General features: G+C 30.7%; 1 protein-coding gene across 1 annotated transcript; it reads left to right on the top strand.

The window, feature by feature from the left end:
* The first annotated feature begins 3,409 nt into the window (after positions 1 to 3,409).
* On the top strand, positions 3,410 to 5,891 carry LOC114405652. Its single transcript, XM_028368094.1, has 3 exons — positions 3,410 to 4,505; positions 5,502 to 5,792; positions 5,881 to 5,891. Exons 1-3 carry the CDS (start codon positions 3,410 to 3,412, stop codon positions 5,889 to 5,891), a joined length of 1,398 nt encoding a protein of 465 aa, XP_028223895.1.
* Positions 5,892 to 12,337: the final 6,446 nt, after the last annotated feature.

Genomic DNA, 12,337 nt, shown 5'->3' with positions numbered 1-12,337 from the left:
ACAGGATTGCTGTTCCAGATTCTGAATCAGGATTCACGTGGGTAAGACTCGAATCATTGAATCAGGAGTAAAGATCTTTCATTTTTATTTTTTAATAACTATTTTCTTCTTATATTTTAGTGTTGACAAGTTTGTCTTTAAAAGACTAAAATTAAAATTTGTTTTAAAAGTAAAAGAAATATGATAAATTTATTTATCTGTTAATTTTTTTAATTGTTGTAAATATAACATTATAATAAATACTTTAAAAAAACAGAAAATCAAATAACTTAGAATAAACATAATAAAAAGCTTTTAAATTAATATTATGTTTATTAATATGTTTGTTTTTTTATTTTTTAAGTGTTTATTGTAATGTTATGCTTGCAACTATAGTTGTGAAATCTTGTTCGATCATTGACCAAATCAAAATATTTGGTGAGTAGGTTAGTGGTGTTGGACCAGTCATTGGACTGGTTTGACTTGATATATTATAAAAAATTAAAATTATATATATATATATATATATATATATATATATATATATATATATATATATATATATAACATTATTTGAGCAAAAAAAAATTCGTCCATACTTCATAATCCAATATAACAATTGATAATAATAAGACATCAAAACGATGCCGTAGAGGTGATTTATTTTTTTTTTTTTTATAAAATCGGCCAGGTCAGGCCGGTCCAACTGGGATCTGGTGGCTATCCGTCCAAGTTTGGCTGGGTCCTCCTGTGTCAATTGTATGACCGATCCAATAGTGGAACTGGTTCGGCTAGGCCACCGGGTCTCAGTTGGATTGGTCTGAATAGCTGAGCCAAACTGGATTTCACAACTATGCTTGCAACGATTGAAAAATGAGAAAGATGAAGATTAAATTATATTTTGGGTGAATAATCATTTTTGCCTCTGAATGTGTTGAGCGCTGACAAATTCATCCCTGAATCTGTCGCGTTTGCTCTTTCATTAAAAGTAACGAATGTAAGTTAATAGATAAATGAATTTGTTGCACTTTTTCACTTTCGAGGACTAAAATTTGAATTTACATCTTTCCATAACAAATTTGTCAGCATTCTACATATTCAATGGCGAAAATGACTGTTTACCCTTTTTTTTCATTTCTTTTATTACTAAATTTATGAAAAGTATATATATATATATATATATATATATATATATATATATATATATATATATATATATATATATATATATATATTCGCTTCTTTTACTTCATCTTATTAAAAAATGTAATGTATTTTTTTTTATATTTTTTTTAGTGAAATACACTTTAATACTCCTTATTCATAAAATAAATAAAATGGAATACTTTTAAAAAGTGTGTTTCATCTTTGTTTTGAGAGTATTGATTAAAAAATTAAAAGAAGATTTATTTTATTAACAAGACTCTAACAAATATTTAGGATAAATAAAATGGAATACTTTTAGAAAGTGTGTTTCATCTTTTGTTTGGTAGTACAAAAGATAAAAATAATTGTGAGGAGAAAAAATAAGCTAGAGGATAAATATCTTCAAGACTTTAACAAATAAATAAAATGTTTTTATTATTAGAATTATATCTATTTATATTATATGTAAAGAAAATTTGAATTTTTGTGAGTCGTTGGATCGAGATTTTAACGGCATAACAGTCATTAATATAAAGTTCACTTAAATCCATTTCAACTATGGATAAAAACTTATACTTCAAAATAGCTGTTGATTTAAAATAAAAATATATTTTATAGAAATTATATTTATTAAATATGATAATAGAAAAATATATCTTTTTTTAAATATAATAAAACCTTTTCATTTGCTCACAATTTTTTTTTCTTGACTTAAATTTTCTTTTTCTCTCATTTTACTATTTTTGTTTGAGATAATCTCACTAAATATTTTTACTTAACTAATAATAACATTTTTGTATAGATAAGATATGAAGGATGGTCAGAAACCAAGAAATTTCATAAAAATATACATCAAATAATTATAATAGATATACAACATATAAAATAGAGTTGAATTGAATGATAATTTTGATGACACCATTTCAAAGGAATTACTTTAATCACTATGACAACTTCTTCACAATATTCTTTACTATATTAGTATCTATTATTTATTGATTTTATTTAGTAAAAAATCACACACTTTTCTTTCTACATACTTCTTTTATTTTTTATGTACAAATAAGGACATATTGAACTCTTTAATTCATTAATATTATGTTCTTAGGGATCAATTAGCATGTGTCCTTTGTTCATTAATATTTGTTCAATACTTCTTTTTGTTTTGGTTTGATATTTTTTAATTTCATATTTATTTATTCTATATATAAAGATTAATCATGATTTGAATCTTGTACCACTTGATTAAGAAACACAAATTACTACTACTAATGTTAATTATTTATGAGATCATGGTTTGTTATTAAACCTTTCTAGAACAACACATCTCTATGACAACTTTAATCGTGTATATTAGATTTATGTTTGATTTTCTAAAATTATGTTAAAATATAAACTAACATGAATTTGAGTAAATGTTCAACTATTTACTTTCACATTGAGGAATTGATTTTAAATTTTAAATTTAGAACTAATTCTAAGTTAAGTATTTTTAGATAACTTATGGATTACACAAAAAATAATTATTTTCAATTTTACTACTAACTTATTTTTGGAATAAAAATATCCAAATATAAATTAGATTTGTGAAATCAACTTTTGTACCGTTCATACAAACACATGTACAATCTGCCTTAATACAACTTGTCTTACAGACCATTAAAGACAGGAACTTAAATACGCACAGTACCCTTGCAGCCATCCATACATATCACATAGAAAAGGGATCAGTGTTTTGTGAAACCTGCAAGCAATTTCAGAAATGAAAGAAAAAAACATACACCACTGCTCCACACGGTTTGGAAACAGAAATGAAACTAGTCATAAGTCATAAGTCACCCACCACCATAATAAAACAAATAATAAATAAATAAACCTTATCAAGAACGAGTGAAAGTGAAGAGAGTTGACTTACGAAGAACCAATCCAGTTCATAGCAACCAATTCCTTGCCTTTGTCATTCTGCTCTGATCATCTTTTGTTCTTGAGATAATGGCAGCAACAGTGGTAGGTGGTGCCTTTCTCTCTGCTTTCCTTGATGTGCTTTTCGACAGGCTGGCTTCACCTGAGTTTGTTGACTTGATCCTTGGAAAGAAGCTTGGCAAGAAGTTGCTTCAAAAGTTGGAGACCATTCTCAGAGTGGTTGGAGCTGTGCTTGATGATGCCGAGAAGAAACAGACCACAAACAACAATGTCAAACACTGGCTCAATGATCTCAAAGATGCTGTCTATGTTTCAATTCCCTCGTCTTACCAAAGAGAATTATGATAATTGGTGTCGTCGCATGAAAGCCTTATTAGGTTCTCAAGATGCATGGGAGATTGTAGAGAAAGGTTATACCCAACCTCAAAATGAGGCTATTTTGTCACCAAATGAGAAGGAGACTTTGTTGAAGTCAAAGAAGAAGGATCAACAAGCACTTACTTTCATTCATCAAGGTTTGGATGAAACTATGTTCGAGTTGGTGTCAAATGCAATCACATCCAAAGAAGCATGGGAGATTTTGAAAACCTCCCTTGAAGGTGTTGATAAGGTAAAAAAGGTGCGCCTACAAACTCTACGTAGAGAGTTTGAATCATTGCATATGAAGGAATTCGAATCTATCTCAGATTTTGGCAACAAGGTGTTGGCTATTGTGAACCAAATGAAGCGTTATGGAGAAAATATGGAAGATGTTCGTGTGGTGGAAAAGATCCTTCGCTCCTTAATCGCTAAATTTGATTATGTGGTTTGTGCTATTGAAGAGTCTAAGGATTTAGACTCAATGACCGTAGATCAATTGATGGGTTCTCTTCAAGCCTATGAAGAAAGGTTCAATAGAAGACATGATGAGCCATTGGAGCAAGTCCTCAAAGCCAAAGCTTCTTTGAAAGAAAATGAAGGAGAAAGTAGCCAAAAAGCACGTGGACATGGAAGAGGACGTGGTCGTGGACGTGGTCATGGCCAAGGAAGAGGAGGAAGAGGAGATCGTGATAATTTTGACAATAATGAATGGAGGAGCCATCAATCCACTAGAAGTCGTGGAAGAGGAAGAGGAAGAGGTAGAAACAATTATGGAAAAGCATATGAAAGGAGGTATGATAAATCTAATGTTGAATGTTTTAATTGTCATAAATATGGCCATTACTCTTGGGAGTGTAGAACAAATGTTGAAGAGAAGGTCAATCTTGTTGATGATAAAGAAGATAAAGAAGTTGAAGAGTCAACACTACTACTATCACTTAATAATGGTGAGAAGGAAGACAAATGCTTATGGTATCTTAACAATGGAGCAAGCAATCACATGTGTGGATGCAAAGAGAAATTTGTGGAACTTGATGAGAAGGTGAAAGGAAATGTTTCTTTTGGAGATTCTTCCAAGGTGCAAATCCAAGGAAAAGGTACCATTTTAATTTCTTTAAAAGATGGTGCTCACAAATTAATCACGGATGTTTACTATGTTCCTAAACTAAAAAGCAATATTTTGAGTTTGGGACAACTTGTTGAAAAGGGGTATGAAATTCATATGAAAGATTGTTGTTTATGGCTTTGAGATAAAAATTCTAATTTGATTGCCAAGGTGTTTATGTCAAGAAATAGAATGTTCACTTTGAACATTAAAACCAATGAAGCAAAATGTTTGAAGGCTAGCATAAAAGATGAATCATGGTGTTGGCATATGAGATTTGGGCACTTGAATTTTGGAGCACTAAAATCCTTAGGAGAGGAGAAGATGGTGAAAAGGATGCCTCACATCAACCATCCTAATTAATTGTGTGAAGCATGTCTCCTTGGAAAGCATGCAAGAAAGAGTTTTCCAAAAGAAGCTAATTCAAGAGCAAAGGAGCCTCTCCAACTTGTTTACATCGATGTGAGTGGCCCAATCAATCCTCCTTCATGTGGTAACAATAAACATTTCTTGCTTTTTATTGATGATTATAGTAGAAAGACTTGGGTTTATTTTCTAAAGCAAAAATCTGAGGCATTTGTAGCTTTTAAAAATTTTAAAGCTCTTGTGGAAAAGGAGAGTGGTTATGTAATCAAAGCTCTAAGATCCGATAGAGGTGGCGAATTCACATCAAAAGAATTTAATGAATTTTGTGAAAAATATGGGATTCGTCGCCCTCTAACGGTTCCTAGATCTCCACAACAAAATGGGGTAGCGGAGAGAAAAAATAGAACTATTCTTAATATGACTAAATGTATGTTGAAGGCTAAAAATATGCCAAAGGAATTTTGGGCCGAAGCTGTTGCATGTGCCGTTTATTTGTCCAATCGCTCCCCAACAAAGAATGTCAAAGATCAAACACCACAAGAAGCATGAAGTGGAGTGAAGCCAAGAGTTGATCACTTCAGAGTATTTGGGAGCATTGCATATGCTCATGTACCCGACCAAGGAAGATTCAAGCTTGATGATCGGAGTAAGAAACATGTGTTCATTGGCTATGATGCAAGCTCAAAAGGCTACAAATTGTACAATCTAAACAATGGAAAGACAATTGTGAGCCGAGATGTCGAGTTCTATGAAGAAGGCACATGGAATTGGGAGGAGAAAGAAGACACTTATGATTTTTTCCCGTACTTTGAAGAAATAGATGAAGAAGCCTTGACTCCAAATGATTCAACTCCATCACTTTCACCAACTCCTTCAACCAATGAAGCCTCATCATCTTCCGAAGGGAGTTCAAGTGAAAGGCCAAGAATAATGAGAAATATTCAAGAATTATATGATGAAACTGAAGTTATAAATGATTTGTTTTGTCTTTTTGTTGACAGTGAACCCTTAAACTTTGATGAAGCAATGAAAGAAAAAAGGTGGAGACAAGCCATGGAAGAAGAAATCAAAGCCATTGAGAAGAACAACACTTGGGAGTTATCGAGCCTTCCCAAAGGTCATGAAGCAATTGGAGTCAAATGGGTGTTCAAAATCAAGAAGAATGCAAAAGGAGAGGTTGAGAGACACAAAGCAAGACTTGTAGCTAAAGGTTATAAGCAACAATATGGAGTTGATTATGATGAAGTGTTTGCATCGGTTGCCCGCATGGAAACCATTCGTCTTCTTATTTCCTTGACAGCTCAAATGAAGTGGAGAATTTTTCAGTTTGATGTAAAATCGGCATTTCTAAATGGCTATCTTGAAGAAGATGTCTATGTTGAACAACCAATGGGTTTTGTCATCGAAGGTCAAGAAGGAAAAGTCTTGAAATTGAACAAGGCGTTGTATGGTCTAAAGCAAGCACCGAGGGCATGGAATACTCGCATTGACAAGTACTTCCAAGACAATGGGTTTGTTCGTTGTCAAAATGAGTATGCTCTTTATGTTAAAACTTTTAATAATGGTGATGTCTTATTTATTTGTCTTTATGTGGATGACCTTATGTTTACCGGCAATAACCCAAATTTGTTTGAAGACTTCAAGGAGTCCATGTATCGTGAATTTGATATGACAGATATGGGACTCATGTCATATTACTTAGGAATGGAAGTGAAGCAAACGGAGAATGATATCTTTGTCTCACAAGAAAGGTACACAAAAGAAGTGTTGAAGAAATTTAATATGCTTGATTGCAATCCCGTGAACACACCTATGGAAGGTGGCTTGAAGTTATCAAAGTTTGATGAAGGAGAGAAGGTAGACTCCACGATCTTCAAGAGTCTTGTGGAGAGTTTAAGGTATCTAACCAATACAAGGCCCGATATTCTATATGCGGTGGGAGTTGTGTGTCGCTTTATGGAGGCTCCTACCTCTCCTCATCTAAAAGCCGCAAAAAGAATTCTTCGTTACTTGAAAGGTACAATTGATTTTGGATTATTTTATTTTCCCTCCAATAACTATAAGCTTGTGGGATTTTGTGATAGTGATTTTGCCAGAGATGTTGATGATAGAAAAAGTACTACCGGATTTGTATTTTTTATGGGTGATTGTGCTTTTACATGGAGTTCTAAGAAGCAAGGCATTGTGACACTTTCTACTTGTGAAGACGAGTATGTAGCTTCAGGATCATTTTCCATGATGAACCGAAGAGTTAAGACAAAAATAAAATACATCTCCTTAAGTCAAGATTTTAGATTTAAGTCTTACATATTAAAAATAATTAGAAATAGTGACTTCGTTAAAGATTACTAACTAAATTTCTCTACAAAGATGAGTTATCAGTATATAAAATTGATAAATACTTTGCATTAATGTCATGAAAAAATATAATTTATACTTAGTGCATGAGTTTAAATTATAGAAATATTCTTAAATATTAAATAAAAATATAATAAATGTATATTAAAATTGTTAAAAAAATACATTATAATTTATCTTTTACAAAAGATAAAAATAATTGTGAGGAGAAAAAATAAATTAGAGGATAAATATTTTTAAGACTTTAACAAAAAAATAAAATAAAAATTCATTTTTAGAGTTATGTCTATTTATATTATATGCAAAGGAAATTTAAACTTTTATGAGTCGTTGGATCTAGGACTTTAACTACACAATAATCATTGATACCAAGTTCACTTAAATTTATCTCAACTATTGATAAAAACTTATATTTCATAATAATTTTTTATTTAAAATAAAAATAAAAATTATTTTATAGAAATTATATTTATTAAATATCATAAGAGAAAAAATATATCTTTTTTTAAATATAATAAAATATTTTCATTTGCTCATCATTTCTTTTTTTACTTAAATTTTCTTTCTCTCTCATTTTACTATTGCTGTTTGAGATAATCTCACTATTTTTTTTAACTTAACTAACATTAACATTTTTGTATAGATAAGATTTGAAGGATGAAATTTCATGAAAATATACATCAAACAATTACAATAAATATGCAACATATAAAAGTAGAGTTGAATTAAATGATGATTTCTTATGCCATAATTTCAAAAGAATTACTTTTATTCCTCCCTCTAGATACTGAAAACACCAATTTACTTAAGTAGAGTAGGGACAAGACCAGATATTTCTGGACTCTTTATCACATTCCCAACCTGGAAAAAACATGAAAATTAAAAACATTAATCACAGAAGCAGGAATCAAATGGATAGAATAGTTCGTAAGTCAAGACTAACGTGTTGAAGGGCCATTTGCCCAGCTGACTGGACTTTAGGATGTGTATCAGTCAAAACCTTCAAATACTGAGATGGGTTAAGGTAATGCAATCTATAGCTTAAAAGGAATTTAGAAGTGAAAAATAATGTTTGCTTCATATTATACCTCAGCCAATTTGGGAACAATCTTAGGGAGACACCGAGACAAATGCTGAGGAGCACGGTATGCCATAGCACCAAGTACTTGTACACTACTTTGTTTTGTCCTCCAAGCTTTAACTTCAAGACCCCGAACAAATAGATTAGCTATGCGATAGTTCATCGAAATAGATGTTATGGATAGTAATTTTTTAATTTGTTCAATTTACATGCTATGTTGGAATGAAATTAATTGAAAAGAAGCATTGGGCTGTAAACAAGGTTGCATTTCAGTTTGCAGTATATTTGTTTGTGCTGACCCATGATGTTATGATTGCTCCTTCATCTTGCTTAGCAGTAAACGATACATAATATTGCATGGCTTAAAAAGAAAGGCACAAATAAGGAGATTTGATGTTTGCTTGCAGAATGCAGATTGATTTATGCTTGAAGGCTGACACCTTGCCATTTTATCTGCTTTATTGTATTTTAACATGATATTTTAATGTTTATTGAAGCTCATCATCTTGGACGTGCCACTGGTAGTGGGCTAGTGACAAGGTCTTTGGGTAGTTTGCAGGAGATACTAGGTTCAAACATTTGTGCAATCATTTTTAAGTAATTGCATTTCATTTGGACTAAAACTGGTATAGTTTATTGGATTGACTTTTCAAAAACACCATGTCAATGTGTGCTGCATAATTAAATTAATATAGAACATATTGCTTGTGTTATAGACTACTGAGGCTACTTATTCTTTAAGTTGCTCTTTGTTGTTCCTGCTTATGGCTTTCAATGTATGAAGCTTGGACACCTCTCCTGGTTGAACTTTGAAGTCACAGAATTAGGTATCCAATTAAAAATATTTGTTGGTTCACACACTTGAGCACCTGTTGTATGGGTTCTTGTCAATATTTTACATGACATTGTGGTGTTCTAAATAACATAGAAGAGAAAACAGTGGAAATTGTTTTACTGCTGTAATCATGCATTACACACGAGCCTTCTGGAAGGTTGCACTCTCTGTTTTCAGAGGAAAATTTGTTAAGGTATTATTATATTTTTGCTTTTACTAAGCTATTATTATTTGGTGTATATATATGTGCTTGAATTATTTATAAACTTTTATTTTGATTCCGGGTTACAACATATCTTAAATATTTTCTTTTTACTCTGTTTCTTCTTTTAAGTTTTTAATTTCTCTTCCTGGGTAATCTAGATTCCATAAGATACTTCAGGAAATGCAGATATGATCTTTTTTTTTTTGTATTTTACCATTCTATATATTTTATATTAGTGTTGTTTATTTTCTTAAAATTATCATACATAATTATATATGCTATATACTTGTTGATAGGGAAGATGATAGAAGCTGGTTTTGGAGGACCAGGGCCTCCACAGAGAGAAGAATAAGGGAAGGAACAGTTGTATATTCCATTGATTGATGCTGTTATTACATAGTATTATTTATACTGATTTCTCAATAATCGAACTTGTCTTTTTGTGCTACAGAATATCAGGAAATGGTTAAGTTTGTCTACCCCTACACAACAAGCATCATTCTTCCAGATATGGTGCACCTGCTTGCTTCACACCTAATCCTTGAGGTAAGTGGGCCTTGTAATTGCTTTCTTGGTCTTGTTTTCTAATTGCACCCCCTTGCTTCTGTTGCTTGCTTGCTGCATTCTCATCCTCTGTTTTGCAACTGGTTCCTTTGCTACGCTATCACTTGTGGTGCCGTTTTTGGCTTTTAATTTCCAGTCTTCCCAAGTTCTCACTGATTCAAATTCCAACAGTTCTGCAAATAAAATTGAAGAAGAAGCTAGAGGTGGGAAATACTCAAGTCATTCAGTTGAAAAAGTTGCTGCAATGATATGCAACAAAATATCATTATACAGAGTCAAGGTAATTATTGTGTTCACATGAACATTTCTCCCATGAAAATATATATTTTCTGACTTTGTAATCTCTTTATAGTATGCATGGAAAATTAATTTTCTGATTTTTTTTCTCTGTAGTGTTATATATTATTTTTAATCACATTTCCTTATTTATTTAGTTTGTTTCTGATTTAACATCATGTGAATTTGGAGATTTGGGTTAGAAATGCTTTTGGAATTTTCCTGGTTAGAACTTGATAGGTCCATAATGAAGGTATATAAAAGGATAGGGAAAAAAGGGGGTGGGGGAATAGAAAAAGAAAGGACAAATGGGCCTCAGAAACAAGACCTGAAAGAATTAGCCATACAAGTTGCACTAGCTGAAGTGGAAAAGGAACATAGGTTGGCATAATGGAATGGATAGCTTGTAAGGAGAGTGTAGAGGCTGAGAATAAGTTCTTCCTTAGGAAAGGGAGGGGGTCTGGGTTTGTTTTTCCTAATTACCATTCTGCAAGGGAGCTCTGCTCCATTCATAGGCTTACTTTTCTTAAAATTCTCCTCAATTCTATATTGTAATAGAGGACTTTTTCTGTTTTCAGCTATATTTCAATATAAATACTATTTTGTTCATATCCAAATTCTGGTGCCTATCAGATTTATCTATTCTTCTGTCCAGCTATAGATTTGAACAAACAGTGCATTTTTTTTTTGTACATAAAATAGAATCTTAAGGCTCTTACAGATGTATGTCAGAAGTGTCTTTGTCTTCTGGTCTGGATAACACTTTGTTTGACCCACTATAACAAAGTTTTCTGTTAGTAGTATCAGTCTTGATTATCCTGGAGTCATATATAGGTTTAACATTTTATTTTTCAAGATCTGGCTTGTATCCCCCACTCCCCTTCTCTCTAAGTCCTATTTTTCATACCTGGAAGCCTATTTTTTTAATATATATATAAAATCATGGGGATATCTACATGTCAAAACTTAATATAGTATATTAGTATCTATTATTTATTTATTTTATTGGTTTTATTTAATAAAAATCACCCAGTTTTTTTTTTCTGCATACATCTTTGACATACATGAAAGGACATTAAAATCTTTAATTCATTAATATTATGTTTTTAGGGATCAATTAGCATGTGTTTTTTCTTTAATTCTATGCGTAAGGGTTAACCAAAATTCAAACTCTAGATTATTTGGTTAAGAAATACAAGTCATTATTATTTGTGTCAATCATTATTGGTACAATGCACAAGTTTAAAATCTAGTTAGATTGGTAAAGAAATGTTCTATTGTATTTTCTAATGAAGAAATTAATTTTTAGTTTTTTAGTCCTAGCTTAATGGTTGCTTAAGGATATTACCTAGGTTTTTTTCGATCTTGTTTAAAGATATGTTTGTCAAACATTTCAAATGACTTGACTTTCTTTAGTAGCTAAAAAACTTTTTGACTATTTGGTAAAAATATTTTTTCAGTAGTTTTAAACATTTTTTAAAACTGTTACTTAAATTAATATTTTTAAAAACGCTAGCTTCTAACATTTTATATTTACTTCTTATTTTATCTTTAATATATAAACTTAAACCTTGAATTAGTTACATACAAGACTATATCCAATTTCACTTAACTAACCTCATGAAATTATATATCTTATATCATTAATAAATTTATTTAACACATGTCTTTCATTTTGTAATGATAAAAGATTTACTGATAATAATGCATTTTTTTATAGTATTAATTATTTTATTTCTATTATGACATTATTTTCTTACTTTAATTTTTAAATATTTTTACTTCATAATAAATATAAGAAAAGTAATATAAAATATTATATTAAAATTAAAATAATTTTAATACGAATAAAACAATTAATCATATTTCTAATTTATGCGTTATGTTTTTAAGCTGAAAAATAAAATTAACAGAAAATATTTGGGTTTAGTTAAATTTATTAGTATTTGAGTTTAGAAGGGAGTAAATTGAAACACACTCTTAAATTAGTATTCGAGTTTCTCCATCAAAGAAGGCTATTTGAGTTTTATATTTTTATTCTGACATCAAATTCTTTTATATGTGTAGACTATATTTGAGATATTTTTCGCTTTGAATTTCTGTCATGATTTTGTTATTATTAAATAAAGTCTTGCTAGG

This window comes from Glycine soja, chromosome 3, assembly GCF_004193775.1.
Source record: "Glycine soja cultivar W05 chromosome 3, ASM419377v2, whole genome shotgun sequence".
Taxonomy (NCBI): domain Eukaryota; kingdom Viridiplantae; phylum Streptophyta; class Magnoliopsida; order Fabales; family Fabaceae; genus Glycine; species Glycine soja.
This window is presented reverse-complemented; position numbering and strand designations above follow the sequence as displayed.